The sequence below is a fragment of the Mixophyes fleayi genome, chromosome 4 (assembly GCF_038048845.1).
Source record: "Mixophyes fleayi isolate aMixFle1 chromosome 4, aMixFle1.hap1, whole genome shotgun sequence".
Classification (NCBI taxonomy): Eukaryota; Metazoa; Chordata; class Amphibia; order Anura; family Limnodynastidae; genus Mixophyes; species Mixophyes fleayi.
This window is the reverse complement of record NC_134405.1, coordinates 54,817,501-54,839,043: the sequence shown is the minus strand read 5'-3', so window position 1 is coordinate 54,839,043 and position 21,543 is coordinate 54,817,501. Positions and strand designations below refer to the sequence as shown.

Sequence of the window (21,543 nt, the reverse complement as noted above, 5' to 3'; positions counted from 1 at the left end):
TTCATGGCATCAGGAGGGTTTCATGAAGAATATCTTGCTGTTCGATTGGTTTCGTAGCAGTAGATTTGTGGGGTGATCGCTTGCGGGATAGAAATATGGTGTGACAATATCGGGCTGGTGCACCCGATTAATAACCAGAAAGCGACCTCTCCCTCTGCTTTAAGGTTGTTTAGATATTTGGTATATAAATGTTTAAGTTTTAATATTGTTTTGAAGCGAGACATGTTACAGGGTCTGCTAATGTTGTTGCAGATGCTTTGTCGAGATTTGATTGGGCTGGGTTTTATTTCCTCGTGCCAGATGCTAATATTATTGGGGTCCCTTGTCCCAATTCTCTTTGGCAGATTATCAGGCTGGTTTAGAAGACCTAATGGGGTATGCAGTAGCTCATTCCACCTTCAAGAGATATAGGGAGTCCTAGTCATGTTGGGAGTTTTTCTATTTGTCAGATAAAGTTAGAGGTAAAACGGATGAGCATTGTTTTTGTGCTTTTGTGTGGCATGGTTTTACTTTGGGTGAGTCTAAGGCTTTTATGGTAACGGCCCTTGCAGGTATTTCTTTTTTCTCACGATTGATCTTGCTATTTATCGGCCACCATTCTGATTAAAATGTAATTTTTAATAAAATTTTTGTGACCTTTCACATGCCAAACATGTGTCTTGTATCTTTTTTTATGGTGATAAGGTAACTCTTGGTAAGAGAAATAATGTAAGACGTAAAGTGATAAACCGTTAGGCGGCTTATGATCTGTCAGCAACTGAAGTCCTCAGCCTGCAACATTTTTTTAATATGTCTGTTCTTATGGTTTGTTTTTCCTTTGCACTAAAGTTATCTTTATTATTTTCATCCCCATCATTGTTGCAAATTGTATTAAGTCCTCAGCCAGAACAACACAGACATTGCATGTTTCTCCTTTGAGCCAGTGTTTTTAAACCAGAGACATTTCCCATACTTTTCCCCTGGATATCACAGGGAAAGACAACTAGAGGGTGCCATGATCACTATTGGATTTCCAAGATGCTACTTGTCTACTTTGCCCCACCTCTTGTCCTCCAACTGTGTTTGCTAGGTCTGGCAGTAGGACAACAGTGGGCAAACACTGAGGACAATTGTCACTTAATAATTGAAAAGGGTCTGTTTTAGGATTGCAAGTGATACAAACTCCTTCTTGGCAAATGGTCTATTTTCTATCCTGGTGATAAGAAGCTGTCCTCCAAACAGTGCTTTAATATAGATATTTAACATAAATACAAACATACCACAAGTAGCCATCAACAGTATTATCACAGTGACTAAAACGTCAAAACAACAAGTCCATGGACTGTTGCCCCTTACCAACCTCAGTTAAAAGGGGTGTCCCAACCTTTATTAACAAGCCTTATTCCCATAATTTTTCATAATGTACTTTAAATGGGACTAAACAAATTGGCTGTGCTTCAAATAGACTAACAAAGCATGGCATGGCTTTCTGTAACCCATTATGCTGTGAGCTGGATGCTGAGAAATTGCTCTATACCTTATATCCACCGATGCGTTGATCCAGTTTGAACTCCATGCCATTCTTCAGCCAACGTAGTGTGGGCACAGGTTTACCCCCTGCTGGACACCTGAATTTTACGGTTTTGGCCACTGGGACAGCAAGTAGCTTCTTCTCCATCTTTTCTGGGTTCGCCCAAAAAGGTCCTATAGATTAATAACGAGAGAAGAGAGCCATTAAACAGTGTCCAAATACAGATTTTTCATTTAACTAGATTTCTATTTATCATTACAAACTTATGTAATTTTCTTTTAAAAGTTTTGTCCTAGTGACTAAGCTATTGTTAGTGAAGGCGTGCAATACAGGTCTCAAGTTCTCCCCCACAACAAAGCTTTGTGTTACGTGTCGCACAGAAATGCTGACATACTGGGATTTTTATTGTTTTTTGCCACTAGCAGCTTTTGACCGTGTCTACTTTAACAGATGTAATCTCACAGTTGCCATAAAGAGTGAATGTGTCACCTGATTGAATAGCTATGATTTTTGTTCAACGAGGTATCCAAGTAACTACAAACCTCTCAAGTATATAAGATTTTAATTACTTGCCTGGTCTAGTCTTCCAGCATTGGAACAGGCTTTGGCACCTACTATTATATAGTTCAGGGGGGTTACTTGGAGGAAGACCTGAACCAAAGAGCTACATGGAAGGAGACAGCTATTAAAGTGTGGATTTTGAAAAAGAAGACAACCCTTTATGTAAAAATCATTCTGTGATTACTCTGCTAATCTTAATCCTAATTTAAAATGACCACTTTTTCAACACCTTGTTTACATAGAGAATTTTAAGGTGCTTCTTGGTAATTGAGCCAACAGTGCCCACTAGGTCATTCTGAGCATTTGAATATGGTTTTGTACTATTTTCCTAATATATATATATATATATATATATATATATATTCATATTCCTTTATTTATAACTTGTTTGGGATCCTCTTTAATCTTCATTTTTAACAGATGTCCTCAGATTCACAAGCTAGTTAATGGTCTCTTAACTGTTGGGTTTTTATCTAGAAAAAAGGGCAGTTATTTTAATGAATCACTGGTGGAGGGCAATTGTAAGAAGAGATGGGCGGGCTCGAACTTTGCCTATCCGAGTGGTACTCTCCCGCCCGTTCGGAATCGAAATCAAGGCAAAAACGTCATTGTGACGTTGTTGGATCTCGGTTCTCGCGATATTTGAAATGCATAAATACCCGCCTCCACAGCAATCCATCGCCATTTGACAGAGGGAGAGAGCAGGGTTAGGTCACAGGCTGTATTAGAGCAGGGACAGAGCAATAATTGTATATGTTATTCTTTCAATTATTATTGCAATTCTGATACCAATTCTATTAGCAATTGTTAGAGCAGGAAGAGAGGAGGATAGAGGAGGCATTTTTTCAATATTTTGCACTACAAGTGTTTTGGGATGTCCCATATTCCCCAGTGTGAAACAATAATTTTTCTGGCTGTCAAAAGTCATATTTAGCAGCATTATCTATACAATATTTTGCACTACAAGTGCTTTGGGGTCATTAAAATGGATTCAAAGCAGTCCACATATGAGCAGAATCAGCAAGCAGGTGCTGGCACCAGTCCTGATGGTAGTCTTCCCTGTACGTCATCTGGTAAAGCCTATGTAAAAGTACATAGTCTTTTTAAATCAGGGAAAAAAACACACCCAAAAAAGTAAGTATACTTTTAAGTATAAGTATAAGTGTAGGGTACAATCTACCCCCAAATAGGAAAGGGACTTGGGGCATTTCTATATCACGTACAGTCTTGAAAGGCTGCTGTTTTGGCAATTTCTCAATAAGGGTAGGGTGTCATACACAGACTGACCCAAACTGCCTTTGTCCATTTCAATTTATATTGTACAGTCTATATTGGCTGAATATTTTTAATATTTTTTACAAGTGGAGGGGGGCCTATAGAGACAGAAACCAAACTGCCATTGTCCATTTCTTTATATATTTAACTATAAGTGTAGGGTGTAATATACACCCAAAGACGATGGCTGCATTGCCAATAGGCATAGATGGAGAGGGAGACAATATGGTTTGTGTGTAGAATTAATGACGACCTACCAGGAACTAAACAGTTTTTTTCATAATTTATTACCTTTACAATTACCTTACTTATCCAAGAAACAGGTGGAGCACTAAATTAGGTCATTTTATGCCAAAAAAAATTGATTTTTAAACAAAATTGCAAACCAAAACCAAACCCGAAGGTAATCCAGATCTAAAATCAAAACCAAAACCAAAACACGGGGGTCAGTGACCATCTATATTTGTAAGGCAAATGAGCCCTTGTTTGTAGAAATTCTGAATTTACATCTGTTAAAACCAATTTTCAAACACAGGATTTCAATACTTATACAAACGACATATTTTGGGGAGTCAATTTACTGAAGACATTTTGTCACAGAAAGAAACTTCAGTGCTTTTAAACAAATGATCGGACAGAACGAAAATTCAGTGTAGGATTTGTCTCCTTACAAGCTCTCATGTAATGAGACACTGGGTACAGGAAACACAAAAATAAGAAAAGAAAAATAAAGAACCACACCCACAGGTCTTTAATCAAAAGTGAGGTTTTGTGAATTAAATATGCCTCACTCTCAATTTGACCTGTGATTGCTTTTCTTTACAAACGCATACATATACCAGTGGTTGGGTGTAGCCTTTATGTAAATATCTCTTATGATTTGCTTCTACAGATTTGTTTTAGGAAAATATTTCAGCTTGAGTAAGTTATATTCACCCTTTGTTAGAACATATATATATTCAAGCTAAATAATGATCTCCAGGTACACTTCGATTTATTACATCGCTGTAGAGAACCTGTTAAGTAACATGTTCTTACTCAACCGTGCATGAAACAATCAGCCCATGAATTCACTAGGAACGAAAAACATCACAGGCATAGTACATGAGGCATGTTGTATCCAATGCCCCAGTGATGTCACTAGATCCTAGTGAATGTATAGGCTGCATTACCATGAATTTTGGCGCAGCCCACAAAATGGCTACCACCAATGTGTGAAGTCAAAGACAAATCTGTGTGTCAACTTTACAAATAACATTGTAGCTTATGTAGGGATGATTTGTCCCTGTTAATTTCAATTCAGACATGTTTCAGCCCCAAACACTTCAAAAAGCACACCTATATCGCACCAGGAGTACCCTCTACATTCTAGGGGAAGGCTATGTCACCAATATATGTATTGAATTCTTGTTATCCTAAAGCCAACAATCCTAGAAGTGGTGCACCCACACGAAATACCCAAAATTCAAAATAACAAAGAACCAATGTGTGTTAATTGTGGCACTCACAGGATATAAGCAATATAGAACATATTAGAAGTTTATTAGTATTTGTGTAGATTATTTCTCTGCTGTCTGCAGTCTATGTCTTGGGTATACGTACATTGTTAAAGAAACTGTCCTTATCAAAACAAAGGAAACTGCTCAAGGAAACCATAAGAGACAGACAGCATAGTATCATATTAAATTATCTCATGTACTTACTTCAACTCTAAAATAAGATATACCATCCATTATAAAAAAAAATGTCCTCCCCTCCGGGAAGGGATGGGGCACCGCGAGTAGCGTTATGGAGACCCCCATCCCACCCACTTCACTAGGAAGTGGGCAGGATGCAGCAGAATGGCCGGCTCTCCCGTAAGACTTACCGGGAATTACACAGTCTCCTGAACAATCCAGGAGAGCAGCAAGTATAGGCTAAAGCCTTAGAAACCATGATTCCTGTCTACCTTTCACTTACATATCACCAGAGGAAGTTAACATATGTCTCCCAAGGTGTTGAGGAACTACATGTGCCAGCATGTCCTGCCAGTCTTATATAATCAGCTTTCAGAAAGCACATTACAATTTACAACCCTACTCACATTGAAAAATTTATGGTTTGGGGTGACCCTCTTTTTTACATGATGCTTCTCTGAAATAGGGGCTATCACATGTCGTTGAAACATCAAACCTTTCCCCCACACAATCCATTTCATGTATTTCACTCAGATATTGTCAGGCTAAAAGATTTTCTCACTGAATGATTTATTCACCTATAGAAAGACCTTAAGATCACACCCTAGAGATTTTGAACATGCACAGTAAAAATATTGCATAATTCTGATCATACATCACGTCTACACACAGCGATACAATTGTCTGTAATAGATGAACACGAATTACTGCTCACATTGCCCATTGACATTGTATGTTGAATGTTTCATCATCTGTATATATTGACAGAAGCAAGCCTATAAACACTGAACTGCAGTGTCAGACTGAGGTCTGATTGCTCCAGCCATAGGGGCCAAAGAAACAGCATGTGGGGGTGTGGCTAACCTGTGGACATTATTACTAACATGTCATGGTGGTACAGGCAGTTCCAACACAGCTGGTTTATATATACTAGTTAAACATTTACCAAAGACTGTAGAAGCATGGTGGAAACAAGATTCCACCGTGCATCAACATAAATTCTATACACAGGAAACCTTCTCACATTGAAATCTACCACCCCTCCATGGTATAGTATGCTGATAATGCTTTGCTATTACTTTTTGCTGTACTTCAATGCACACAGACAGAATACCTCCCATCATATAGAATCACGAAATCTGGAAAAAATAAACCATGCCCTGTTCTGACCAAACACCGCCCTACAAATGGGTGAATTAATGTAAAACTCCACCCACTTTTCTGCTAAGTGCCCGTCCCCCACTTTGCAGGCCTTGAATTGGTATGACCCGCCAAGATCTGGTCAGTTGTGAAGCACGAGTGTGTGTGATGCACTCTACAGCTGGTAGATGTCTTCCCCAGTGGGCAGAGCCATGGGAGATGCAGTTTGTTGACTCAGCTCTCTCACTGCAGAGGGAATGTCGCTGTGTCAGAGGATGGCAGTAGTGCTACAGGCGGTGAGGCCCAATGGGGATTTCCTTAGTACTTTGGTGGGCCAGTCTAAGCCTGCTATGTTGTATAGCAATAATGCCTAACACCACAGCTATTAAATTAATCCCTGAACTTGGTCTATTTGTACCCACCTGTTTAACTTACCTATGGAGAGTCAATGTTGTCATTGTGAATATCTGGTATCTGCTCATGTACTTAGAGGTCTGTTGTAAGTATATACATTTTAATGGGCTTAGGGCAAAGGCATCATGGAGAACAGAATGCCCCCACCTCGTATTACAACATTTTTCTTCCGCTGTAACAGGTGGTTTGCAGTTCACCATTTTTTATTTTTTATTACATATAACTATAGACATGCCTTACTGCAATATTCAGGAGCAAATTAAAAGTGAATGGCATCTTGTTGCATAGGGACACAAGTTCCACAAAGCACTAACACACATAAAGGACTAAACACATAATAGACAGAGCGAGGATAAAAACAGGGACTTGGGTGGTAGATGGAGCAGATTACCCATACACATCTACAAATCATATACGAAAGGGACAATTTCAAATGCAAGAGCAACACAACAATCTGGGCTCAGAAGTGCGACATATGGCAGATTTGTCACAGCAATGCAAGCTTTTGGGCCTACACAGAAGAATGGGGCACATAAGTTCTGTACTCACGGTTTGGTTTGACGTTTTCTGTAGCCTTGTCTTCAAAAAAAAAATAATTGTCGTCATCTTGAGCAGAAGGTAATGCATCTATGGTAAGAACATATTGGTATGTAGAGTTGGCTGATTGAAAATCTATAAGTAGACATGACATACCTAATATACTGATCAAACAGTTTTGAAATATTAAACAGGCTTTCTACTATATGACAAAATAAGCTGCAATCATAAAAAATGGTCAAAGGTCTTAAAATATGGGTCAATGAATGGATAAAAAATTATAATGAAATTGACAAGTGGTAGGGTAAAACATTCAAACAAACAAATAAAAGAACCCATATTAAAGTGTATATACGATACTTATGTTCTGTCTATCCCCATCAGCATTTAAAGCAGTCCTGCTGCCTATGACGACAGACATATTTTGAGTAGAACCAGTAATATCATTGAGATACAAAGATCCTCCATAGGTGTGACCAGATGGGCTTACTTCACCACCTGATCTGTAGTGGTGAAAGGAGGAATGGAGGGATGTTCTTCCTGCACAGTTTATCATGGTTTCTTTCTCACCATCAGTAATGGACTGTTACTGACCACTTCTACTATGACACCTTGCCACCAGATACTTGCTGACTGCGAAGGCCAAGTGAGCAATAGTTGAGAAGTAGACTGCCAAATAGGTTTCTTTGTGGTGCCTAGAGTCGCTAACTTATGGGGGTGCTGGTATAGCTGCTACAGTGCCTTTTTACTGTGGGCTAGCTGGTACCTCCTGACTGATTACTATTGACCAGGACTGTTGGGTAGCGGGCAGAGCGTTAACACAGAAATGCTGGATTTTACACAGGACAGCCAAGCAATGTGTTAGATTGGTCTAATATGTAGGTTAGAGGAATTACAACAGGTAAGTTGGCATCAAAGCAGATCTTGAAGCAGTGATGTTTTATTAGCTCAAACAGTCCAAAGAAGGACAGTTACACACTAGTTTGAGGTACTAGCCATCTCCAGAATCTCAGATGGTATAATAACAACATGGTGAAATGGGGTTCTTTTTATACAGTTTTGGAAACATAACCTGGCAGAAGGTAACCCAGCCCCCTTTCTAGCTGGCACCACAAGTCTGAGATATTACATCAGATAGATTTAAAAATATATCTGCATTTTGAACAAGCGCTTCACTATTTACTGCAGCCAGATACAATCTCAGACAATTATACACCAATTGTAAAATGTGAAAATATACAAAATTAATAAGACTAATAAGATATAATCCAGCCCTGTATATCTCCCATAAGAATCACCACAACGTGTATTTGTTTTTTATATATTAATGCTACAATACAAGTGTTTGTCTTGTAAGTGTACTCACATAAGGAAACCTTCAGATTGGATAATTGGAGTGAATAATATTTTTGAAGAACATTGATATTAGATTAAAATATTGGATTGTTTTGACGATATCACACTATACATTTTGTTTTTTTCTGTTTTATGTGTTCTTGCTTCTACATTTATTGGGAGACTTCAGTGAAGAATTCTTCTATACATGAATATAAGTATTTTTATGGTATATGTTTATTTTTTACATTGTGGTGATTCTTATGGGAGATATACAGAGATGGATTCTATCTTATTAATCTTACATCAGATGTTTACCCGCTGGATGTACCGGTAATCCTCTTATGGAATTCTAAACAAAATTTACACCAAACTGTGATTCCCTAAAACTACTTACTGTTACATTATTCAGACAGGTTCTAAGACACAGGACAAAAACTACACAGGATGGAAAATTAATCACCCCCTTCCTGTGCATTCAGGTTAAAAAAAGGTCTTGGTCGTTGAGATAAAAAGACTTAATTAGCATGCGATTAGCCTACCATTAAAAGTTACCAAACAGATTTCCTCCAAAATATTGCTACTGCATCAGAAATCAATACATTTCCCATACAGAAAAACACCACAATATCAAGAATTAGTACATTTTATATACAGCGGTACACTGCACCACTAACTGAAATTTTTACAATAATTTATTTATAGGTGATTCAGCCAAACTAGGCTATATTCTCAGAAATATACTTGCCAACTCTTGGGGAGACTACCACGTTTTGGGGATTCCTCACAGATCCCATCTCTCCTTTAAAGAGACCTTGATGACTCGATTTGCGTCACCATTGCCCTGCCCCTCTACACAACAATGTGATTGCATCATTCTCTTGCAGGAGGAGGAGCAATGATGACTCACATTCTGTCATCACAATTGCCCTTTGGACTTCCCTTCCAAGATCTCCTGGAGGCGAGGTCCAAAATGTAGGTTAGTATGGTTCAGGTCACAAAATGGCTGCCTCCACTGTGCATCAGTAAATAAAAATAAAAAAATAAATCTACTTGTTTTTTTTATTCTGCTGCTAATAGTCCTACAGCAAAAGCACACTGTTTTCCTCCACTAAATATACTGCTTAGTTCAGAATGATAGCTAACTCAGTCTATTTAATAGTACTTTTATGTATGCAATGCATTAACAACAAACAGTAGCCACTAGTCCGTGTAAACTTTCTGAAAGATTGAAATTAAAAGCAAACTATTCAAGCTGACTAGTCTCTACAGAACTGCTTTACAATAAAGACACATTCATTGCTTTCTATGTTCCTCTTTCACCCTGAAGCTCTTTCCTATATGCTCTCTATTCTAAAATGACACTTGAGAAAACGAGGGAGGATTATATATACAGGAGATATCGTTCCAAAATTTGTTAAAATTAAAATTCCCAGAAATTAAGTTTTTCCTCATTTTGAGATCCGAAATTGGCGCGCAAAACCGAGTCATGACTCGTTTTCACTCTGACCCCCAACATCGTATCTTGTCAAATTTCAACAAATTTGAACTGCTCATCTCTAGTATATTTATCATAGGGACTATTTAAAAATTATCTTGACTATTTAAAAAGTATGTTACTTGTACAGGCACAATATTTTTCTTATTCTTAATAACAGATAAAAAAAAAAAAAATGCTTTATTTTTTCAACAGTGAATACTTTAAAACTGGATGAAAAATATTTTACATAAGAAAAAATAAAAAAACGTTAAACTATTATTTATTCCACCAAGTGGGTGGCTAGTTGGGTCATTAATGTGTATATTTCCAGAGACTGGCACTGCATTTACTATTGTGGCATTTTGGCGCAGGTATGCCCTTATCGCTGTAGGTCAATACTGGTATATCAGCGGAGTAAAGCATAGCTGCCTCTGCAAGAATTTACTCAATAGGTGATTGTGACAGGATGGACCTCCTATAACACCCTTTCGGTGCTTGTTTTAAACTGGCTGGGCTTACCTTGCCACTATCCCATTTCTGTATCCCAAATTGCACCCCTCCAAACACAGTAGGGGGGCTTCTGCTGCCACCACTAGGCTCCTTGGCAGTGCCTAGAACCGCTTCCTTCTGGTTATCTCCCCCTGCTACTGTACCCCCTTGCTGGGCACCTGGGCTGGTAACCTGACCTCTTCCTTTAGATCAGGGTTACTGTGGATGGTTCCCCCTGGCCTATCACACTGGCCAGAGCAGCAAGGTAGTGGTCAGAGGGTTAGTACTGGATGCTGGGTTTAACCACAGAACAGCTGGACAACGGATTAGATTGGTCTAATCTGTATGTCACAGGAATTACAGCATGCAAGAAGGCTTCAAAGCAGGACCCTTAAGCAGTGATGTTTAGAAGCTCAGGAAGTCCTAAAAAAGACAGTTACACGCTAGTTTATGGTACTAGCGATCATTCCAGAAGTGTACAGATGGAATGATACATTATATGGTAAAACAGAGCTTCTTTTATACACAGATTTGCAGCCCTAACTGGGCAGGAGGTAACCCAGCCCATATCTTAGCTTGCATCGAAACATCTGATAAATCACATTCAATAATTAACCTTAGAGCTTAGGCAATTTAAAGTTTAACAAAATTTACATCAATCTCTTGATTTCCTAAACCTGGGTGTTAAAGTCTAATCACTCCCTCCTGTGCTTTCAGCCTAAAGAGACACGGTAGTCACTGAGTTGAAAAGGTCTAATTAACATGAGATTACCTGCCTTCAGACAGTTGTAGAAACACATTTCCACCAAGAAATGGCTACTGAATAAGAAATGAATACCTTGGAAATAAATGCATTTTTAATACCACAATGCAACACAATATAAAACAATCAGTACATTTGTAATAATATACAGAGGCGCCTGCGCCACTAATTGAAATAAATTTCTACAATAAAATATTTCTACCTGATCCAGCCATAGTGATTTTTACCCCGCTTATTAATAATTAGACCCTATAAAGCTATAGAAAACTTTAAACATTAAAATACACCCATTAGAATTTTGGATTTGTGGGACGTGTCAACACTCAAGAGCACTTGCTTGAAACCAGTGATATAAATGAGATAAAATATCCCAGTAATGCCACTGACATAAAACATAAAAGTATACACTCTCTGTGGTGTCACTGATTTGCAGTGAATCCAAGGGGCGGCATTTTCAAAATGTTTGCCTCCACTTTCTTCTTGTGCCTTGTGCACGTAATACTATTTGTTCTGTTTTATTTTTGTAACAAGGTTGCATTATAGCAAATAGTGGTGAGGATTAATATGGACTATATTACTACATAGGTGAGGGAGGTGTGGGATTGCCCATAACAACCAGGATTAGACAAATACATTACAGTAACATTTATGAAAAATGTATAATTCTTGTAAGAGATTTTTACTATGGTTAAACATTTACATTTTATTCTGATTCAGTTACAGACTTGTGTAATGATGTTATTTTTTCTCTTCTTTTTGAATGTTATTGATTGGGGTTTGCGGATTTATTCTCACATATATTAAACTGTTAAACTAAAACTGGATTTTAATTAAAAAATGTGGCTGAAGGCAACACAGGAGCCTACAAACAATATTAAAATGGGAATTGAAGCCCAAGCTTTTATATAGCCAGTTTGACTCTGAAATATGTAATTGCTCCCCCTGAAATTGCTGAGTGCAACATCGAACACTGAAGGCATACCAAAAAGTAACCAAAACAACATTTTATTACAGATAGAGAATTGTGGAAAAAGCTGTTTAAAGAAAGAGTATGTTAATTAAGGTGAGTTACCTTGCCTCTCTTTGTGCCGTTTTGGAGTTTTAAAACTGCCAGCATCAAATGGATTATATTCAAATTATAAACATTTCTAAGTTGTACAAAAATAATTACAGCTGTTACTCTGTGTATGTGTAAAATACGGTATCTGAATATAGAGTTGGTGTCTTTTGGCTATGAAATGCATGTTATATTTAAGACGTTATGACAATACAGAACCTTTTATACCTTCAAGAACAGTCAACCATGCAGAATGATGAGCGACCCCAATGGAATTAGCAGCCAAGCAGGTATACTGGCCAGCATCCTCCAAAGTAACATTCGTCAGGCGGAGAACCTCCATCTCCTTGTCGGTGGTGTTGACTCCTGCAGTCTACAGACAAGTGCATCAAAAGAGAAGGAAAGACAAGCAAAACACCATGAGAACCAAAAGAAGTGTTGGCAGGTTCTGTCCTGGGACCAAGAGGTGCCAGGACAAAGAAAGAAACCACTGGAAGAAATCTGGTTAGAAGATTTGAGTAACACTTCTCCTTTACACCTCATCTAAAAAGAAGCTACCTTAGTTTAACCCATTGCTAAAATCGAGACCTCCTGCCCACTTAAACATGCAGGAGATTAGCAACATGGAAAAATAAGACCTTAGAATGATAGTCTTGTTTGTTTCCAAAAAAGACAACAATTGGAGGATTAAAAGTAAAAACAAAAATAAAATAATTCAGAAATATCTCAGGCCTAAATAATTTAAAATTATATTTCACACTACCACTACCTGGCATTTCAATGTGTCAGCCATTTTAACGTGTATGCGTTTGGAAAATTTAGGCTCAAACATAAGGCAATTACCAGAGACAAAAGACATTAATAGAGACCTTTATCTATTATGATGAACAGCTACAATAAGGGTTCTTAACATAGGTAAAATGTTAAAGGTGTTATACACTCCCCTTAATGTAACCTACTCCAATATTTAGAAAATAGGTTTGGTTTTTCCTGGAGGCCATGAACCAAATAGCACTGGCTTGTTGACACTGTTGAGACACTACAGCTACTGGTGTAAATTTTAATTTGTCCATTTCAAAAAAGCTCTGCTGAAGAGGTTTTGGTTTTGCCAAAACCACCCTTGCGTGTTTTGGTTTTTGTTTTGTTTAGCCATTTTTTTACAGAATTCCATTTTTGGGCAAAAATCACATAATTTAAGTATTATTTTGTACCTACATTATTATTAACCAAACTAGCACTAAATTCCAGTGATGTCCATTCAATTTTTATCATCTCACAGGTCACAATATGCTTTTAGCCAAATACTACAGCGATTTGGCTGGTTGGTAAGCGACAGAGCAATGACTCAAACACACGGCAGTTCCTACCACATCTAGGAAACATTGCAACTAGCGCTCTACCTGTTTTTTGGATAAGTGAGGTAATTCTACAGCTGATATATGGCAACGAGTGCTCCAACCTGTTTCTTGGATAAGTGAGGCAATTCTACAGCTAATTCATGGCAATGAACACTGACCCCCAGGGATGCGTGCTTTTATCAGACACACAGCAATCCAGGGTGCCAGACAAAGCACTAAAAAGAGCTATTGAAATTCACAGTAAAAAGCCAGTTCATCAGTGAGCTTAGAATCAGCCCCAATGAACTGCTTTAAGGACGCTATTAATCAAAATGACCAAAGAACCTTTTATCTTTGGGTGTATATTACACCCTAAACTTATTAGTGCAAATTTCGAAAAAAAGCCTGCAAAGACTTTTAGATAAATAAAAATGACCAAAGCAGCTCTTCTATAAGTGTCACGGTTCTTACGATGAGACTCGGCAGATGTAGCGACCCCAAGGGATTCGAACAGTTTAGCACTACTCCAACAGGGCGCGGAGTCTAACGAGGAGACGGTGTTCACCAGGAACTGCCGCAAAGCGGTATGGGCTTAGCTGCGTCTACCTCGCAGGTCGCGGTCCCTACTAGAGCATTGTACGGAAGTCCCTGAGAGACTACAGGCAGTAGTACCGTAGTAAAAGTGGTAAATATAATAAGTAATGGCAATGAAGATGATGCAGTTCGGTGTAACTCTGCAGACTACTATATGGTGTTTAGGTTCAGGAGAATGAGCATCAGCTCTGAAGACAAATGTAGAGAAGTTGTCCGGAGATGAGTGTCAGCTCTGCAGGCCACTATGTGGCGGAGAGTCCAGTAGAATGAGCGTTAGCTCTGTAGACCCCTATGTGGTGGAGAGTCCAGAAGAATGAGTGTTAGCTCTGTAGACCACTATGTGGTATAAAGTTCAGTAGAATGAGCGTCAGCTCTAAAGACAAATGTAGAGACGATGTCCGGAGATGAGATTCAGCTCTGCAGACTACGATGGAAGAAAATAGCTGGAAGATAACAGGAAGCCACTTCTATCACCAGGAGGTGACTCAAAGAACAGGCACTGTAGGTAAGGAGGAAGTGCCTTTTAAACTAAGCGCCATTAGAATCCACCAATGAGAGGATAACAGAGGTTTTAAAGAAGCCGTCAGGTCTGCGCATGCGCAGACCCGAATCCAAGATGGTGGCGCCCAGGAGAGGAGCGGAGCGCCGGAGCCAGGTAAGTCTGCCGGGTGTCGGGTGCGCTGCCCGCACACCCGGCGTGTGATAGTACCCCCCCTTTAAAGACGGGCACCGCACGTTTATTGCAAGGTTTCAAGGGGAACTTCTTGTGGAATTTATCCAGCAGGTAGGGAGAGTGGATGTCGGGGGCGCGAACCCAAGAGCGCTCTTCAGGGCCGAAGCCCTTCCAGTCAACCAAGTATTTCAAACCGCCTTTACAATTTTTTGAGTCCAAGATTTGTTTGAGTTCGAACTCCTCCTCTTGATGGGCCCCTGGAGTGATGGAAGGAGCTACTGATGTAAATCGATTAATTTTCAGAGGTTTTAATAGAGACACATGGAAAGAGTTGACAATACGAAGAGATGCCGGTAAACGCAATTTGAAGCAGACTGGGTTAATGATTCCTGAGATACTGTATGGGCCAATAAATCGCGGAGCCAATTTCATGCAGGGGACTCTGAGGCGTATATTCTTGGTGGAGAGCCACACCCTATCACCGACCTTGAAGGTGGGAAGAAATCTACGCCTTTTATCTGCAGCCAATTTGTAACATGTAGAAGTCTTTTTAAGACAAGCTCTTACTTGCGTCCAAATGGAAAGGAATTTGTTGTATAGAGAATTGGCTGCGGGCACCTGGGTGGGTGGGAGAGGCGCAAATTCAGGAAGAGACGGATGATGTCCATAGACCACCAGAAAAGGGGATTTAGAAGAAGACTCATGGAAGGCGTTGTTATGGGCAAATTCCGCCCATGGTAGAAGATCTACCCAGTTATCCTGGTTGGCGGTAGAAAACATCCTGAGGTAGGTCTCCAAATCCTGGTTCACCCTTTCGGTCTGTCCATTGGATTGAGGATGATATCCAAATGATAAACTCAGTTTGATCCCCAATAATTTGCAGAGAGCTCTCCAGAATTTGGAAACAAATTGCACACCTCGATCTGAGACTATGTCGAGTGGACAGCCATGTAGGCGGAATATTTCCTTGACAAAGTGGTATGCCAGGACTGGAGAGGATGGAAGACCCGGAAGTGCCGTGAAATGGGCCATTTTAGAAAATCGATCCACTACCACCCATATAACGGTGCAATTCTTACTAGGTGGGAGATCGGTAATAAAATCCATACTTATATGGGTCCATGGTTCATGAGGTATGGGCAATGGACGTAGTAAACCAGCGGGAGACTGATGAGTGGACTTATTCTGAGAACATACGCTACAGGAGGAGACAAAATCCTTAACGTCAGTGTGAAGACTGGGCCACCAGTAATTTCTGAATATCAATTCGATGGTTTTGCGGATACCAGTATGTCCAGTGAAGATGGTAGAGTGATAATGTTTCAGCAGTTTGTGGCGAAGTTTAGGAGAGACAAAACTTCTCCCCGGTGGGGGTTTAGAGGGTTTAAGCTGACTAGCTAAAACTAGGCATTTAGGGTCCAGAATGGGATAGACAGGATCCTCCTCCGTGACTTTATGAGTAGAAAAAGCACGAGAAAGAGCATCAGCTCTCTTATTCCTAATGCCAGGTTTGAAAGTAATGCGAAGTTCGAAGCGAGAAAAGAATAAAGACCAGCGTGCTTGTCTGGGGTTCAAGCACTGCGCGGTTTGGAGGTAGAGCAAGTTTTAATGGTCCGTGAAGATAGTCACTGGATGTAGTGCTCCCTCAAGGAGATTGCCAACAATTCCTTATCCCCTATGGTGTAGTTCTTCTCAGCAGGGAGGAATTTTCTAGAGAAAAAGGCACACGGATGGAATTGGCCCAGAGGAGATTTCTGTGAAAGGACGGCCCCGATGCCCATATTGGAGGCATCAATCTCCAGAAAGAACGGAGAGGAAACATCCGGTTGTTGGAGGATAGGTGCAGAGACGAAAGCTTTTTTCAAGAAGTCAAAGGACTCGATCACAGCTGAAGACCAGGATTTAGGGTTGGAACCCTTTCGAGTTAGAGCCACAATAGGTGCCACAATAATGGAGTAGCCCTGGATGAAGCGCCTATAGTAGTTGGCGAATCCGAGGAAACATTGAATAGGTTTCAGCCCAAGGGGAAGAGGCCATTCTAAAATTGCTTTGACTTTATCTGGGTCCATTTGTAATCCGGATCCAGAGACGATGTAACCCAGAAATGGCATCTGAGGGAGCTCGAAGAAGCACTTCTCCAGTTTGCAAAAGTTCAGTAGAATGAGCGTCAGCTCTGCAGACAAATGTAGAGACGATGTCCGGAGATGAGCGTCAGCTCTGCAGACTAGGATGAAAGAAAATAGCTGGAAGATAACAGGAAGCCACTTCTATCACCAGGAGGTTACTCAAAGAACAGGCAGTTTAATTCCTGCTAGGCCCACCCTAAACTAGTTATCAAGGGCCTAAAGGCATGTTAGACCAACAGTGCTGTGAATTGAATTGTACACTGTCAAAATGTTGTCATCATCATCTTCAGCATCACCCTCATCAGTGTGTACATCATCATCACAGACTATTAATTAATCTTCGCTGGAATCCGCCATTAGAGAAGGGTCAGTAATTGGATGTATTTGCCGGTAAAGGCCTTCCTCGTGGAAGATGTAGTTCATTTTGATGAACATCATCTTTTCCACATTTATAGGTAGTAACCTCCTACGTCGATTACTGACAAGGTTCCCGGCTGTGCTGAATACTCTTTCTGAGTACACACTGGAGGATGGGCAGTTTAGGCATTGCAAAACAAGTTTGTACATAGGTTTCTAAATGGCTTGTTTTTCCTCCCAGTATGGAAAGGGATTGTCTGACATTTCCATATCAATTAACTCTTGAAAATAGTCCTTACACCATCCTTTGCATGTTAATAGTAGGATTGGATGGAGTTATGGCTGAGGTCACACTTTTTTTGGTAAAATCTTTCAAACCAGCCCAGATGTCAAACTGTTGTGGTCTGCCACCTGCATCATCCCTGCTTCTCTTTGGAAAGTACAATTTCTTCCGAGCAGCAGCTGCCTGACAAAGTGAAGGAGGAGACGTCGTCAAGCCAAAGCCCAGTTCAGCGGTCAACTTGCTGACCAAGAGCTCCTTGCAACTGTTCAGATCTCGGTCATTTCGAAGCATAGAATCAATGTAGGTCTTAAACCTTGGATCAAGCACAGTTGACAAAACATAGTGATCCGACGTCAAGATTGTAATAACTTTTGGATCATTGCGAAGCTAATTAAGTACTTGGTCTACAAGATCCAACATACTTTGCATAATTACTTTCTTTCATCTCCTCCTTCAGTTTGTCAAGCTGCTTTTCCAAATGTCAAATTAAGGGAAATTAAGGGAATGACTTGGCTCAAGCACGAAGAGTCTGAACTCACTTCACATGTCACAACTTCAAATGGTTTCAGCAACTTGCACAGCACAGAAAGGATTCTCCACTGTGCAAGACTGAAATACATTCCCCCTCCGTTCCCAATGTCATGGCTTCAGCAATACGCTTGTATGGCTTTGCGCTGTTCCTCCATCCTCTGAAGCATGCACAGGGTGGAATTCCACCTTCTTAACACCTCTTGCTTTACACATTTAATAAATAAACCTATTTCCCTCCCTCCAAACAGGCCCAGCAATAATTCAAATAGCATTTACATTTAACAAATATAACCATTATGCATTAAAACAAACATAATCACCAAACAGCCCACAATCAATAAATAGCTCCCAAATCACCACATCATTAAATTAAAGGTCCAATTAACCCCTCATAAAATCAATAGGCACCACTATTAGATTAAATTGCCCCACCATCACTCCACAACTAAAATAGCACCCAATAATTAGCCCCCACCTGCACTCCACAATTAAATTAATAGCCTACCTCATACATTATATTAAGACTCCCGCTACCTCACATGCACTGCATTCATTTGCTCGCCCCCCACACACACTGCATTCATTTGTTGGGCCCCTCAAACACACTGCATTAATATGCTGGCCTCCACACACACACTGCATTCATATGCTGACCACAAACACAAACACACACACACACACACACTACATTCATATGCTGATCACACACACACACACACACACTCACACTACATTCATATGCTGACCACACACACACACTACATTCATATGCTGACCACACACACACACACACACACACACACACACACACACACTACATTCATATGCTGACACACACACTACTACCGCACCCCCCTCACTTACCTGATTCCATCCACGTTCCGTGCAGTTTCTTCCTCTCTTCTACACACATGGACAGCACTAGTCATGTGGTGTGTGTTCCATGTGACCACAATAGAACAACAGACAGAGCAGGAGGGAGGGGGACGTATCTAAGGATCAGTGGCCAATGAGAGAAGGTGGCTGGTCCCGGGGGAGGGGCCAGCCACCTAGTCTGACTGTAGGGTCCGGCCCAAAATAATCTTTTTTTGTCCGGCCCAGCCTGCCTCTGGTCACAGGATACAGTAGGTAATAGTCGCAGGCAGAATCTTCAAGCAGTGATGTTTTTTTTGCTTAAGAGTCCTGACAAGGACTTTTACACACCAGTTTGTGGTACTGGGGATCAGCCAGAATTCAGATAGAAAATGATACAGTACATTGTAAGACAGAGCTCCTTTTATACAAATGTTGTCAGGGGGTAACCCAGCTCCTGATCTGACCTGGCACCGAAACGTCTGATATCACATCAGATAATTTAACACCAAGTGTTAATTAACTGAGTGTACATTGTTCAGACAGGTTATAGGATACAGGAAGAAAGCCTACACAGGACCAAAAGGTAACAACCTCCTGCTGTGTGGGTCACTTCACAAGAAAATAATGAATTAACTTAATTTAGGATTTCCTTTCCTTCTTTCTTGCACAAACACATTTCCTCCACCATGGCTACTGCTTCAGAAATTAGTACACTTCTCATACACAAACATAACACAGTATCAAAATCAGTACATTTGCAATTATATAAATTGGCACACTGCATTAATAGTTTAAATATATTTATACAATAAGTTATTTAAAGTGATTCAGCCACACCTACATTTTTACTTTACTTTTCTGATTTTCTCAGGAGGTGCCTCTGATTTTTTTTTTACCTTTTACGTACAATGTACAAGAAATGTTGCCAGACCAGAGAACACAGCAACCTATTACAGATCCAAGGTTTGCTAAATTCCAGCATGGCAAGCTCCCAGACACATGGAGATTATGCCCCTTTAATAATTATAGTCTTGGGTATTACCAAAATATCATGGCAGTTTGTTAAAACCTTTTCTTTCTTTCTTTTTTTAAATACACTACACAAAAAGCTTTAAAAATATTTTTAAGATTTCATATGTTTTTAAAGAACTTGTAAACACAATCAATACCATCTCTGTTTTAATATACCCATCATTTCCCTATTCCATTGTACAGGGTTTCAGTTAGACACAGTTAACCCATAGCTACTGATGTTCCTTCTTCATCTGGTCAGCTGAGAGTATGCCCTGATGCCCAGTTTGTAGCATTCCCCTGTTCTCCGGTTCTGGCCTGGGAAGAAGGGTGGCAGAGGAGGTGAATGTGGTGCTATGAGACTACTCTTGAAGTATATAAAGACAGTCACACACAAAGCACTCAACAATTAGCATGCAGCTATCATTATATACTGCAGCACTACATTAAGGGAGGGAAGCAATGGAATGGCCTTCGTACCCGGCACCCCTCTTCCCGGATAAAAACAGGAAGAAGTTCGAATAATCCAACAGCCAATGGGACAACTTTTGTTGTGCTGTAAAAGTGGTACCATAGCAGGTTTCATAACTTAAGACTTGTATAATGGGTTAAAGGAGGCAGATATACGTGTGATATTAGAAATGAGACAGAGGAATTGTTAAAATTAGTGTTTACTTTTCCTTTAAAACCTATTCGGTGATGGAGAAAAGAACATTCCACTAAAAAAAAAAAAGATATCAGCAATAGGCAAGTAGTTCTCTTTAAGCATCAGTAACTAGACATAGTTAATTAAGTAATAGACTTCCTTTTCCTCTTTAAGTGACTCGGGGTGATGTTGTTCATAGATGATCCTCAAACACTACACATATTAACCAAAATTAATTTTAAGGTCTAACCCGGATAGGGGTATACCAGACACATTGTGTCAGTGTCTTTGCTTGTTGTTAGAATATGTCAATAGATTAGACTATATTTAGCTAACCTCTAATACGCTGCATCTGCTACCTATATTAGCCCATTCGTATCCAGAGACAAAAGAGCACCAATGGCACTGATACATTACATACACGGACATACCTTTAAAATGTCCACATTTGGGAACCCATCTGGGGCCGTTTTACTCCCATTGATCTCAATGTGCTTGAGCCATTGAATGTGAGCTTGTGTATCACTGTAGACTTTGCAATAGAACTCAGCATTACTTCCTATGGTGACAGTCTTATCCGCCGGCAGTCCAGCTTGAATGATTGGCCGATGTTGAGAATGCGCTAAAGTAAAAATGATTTAAATATTATTAAAACCATAGTAAAAAACTAGATACATTGTATTTTTAACATCTGTGTTTCGCTATGAGTACCTAGTCATAATTTGTTGTGCAGCCGTCCACGGTGTTTTAACCTACCCTGCATTTACCTTTGTCTGAACATTCTTCGAAACAGTGATCATTAGATAATTAGAGAGCTTTATTATAAAGCCCATACCAACACTTCTCCCCCTTATATCTCTGACCTTGTCTCGAGGTACATACCTACCTGGACA

General features: G+C 39.9%; 1 protein-coding gene across 2 annotated transcripts in view; it reads right to left on the bottom strand.

The window, feature by feature from the left end:
* LOC142151426 (fibroblast growth factor receptor 1-like) overlaps positions 1-21,543 on the bottom strand; it is a 102,925-nt gene that overhangs the window by 2,222 nt on the left and 79,160 nt on the right. For both annotated transcript variants that reach the window (XM_075207045.1, XM_075207046.1), the window contains exons 5-8: positions 21,082-21,272; positions 12,466-12,610; positions 7,126-7,203; positions 1,517-1,683 (exon numbers count right to left, since the gene is read on the bottom strand). In XM_075207045.1, coding sequence (XP_075063146.1) covers positions 1,517-1,683; positions 7,126-7,203; positions 12,466-12,610; positions 21,082-21,272 — 581 coding nt within the window. The remainder of the gene's footprint in view (positions 1-1,516; positions 1,684-7,125; positions 7,204-12,465; positions 12,611-21,081; positions 21,273-21,543) is intronic.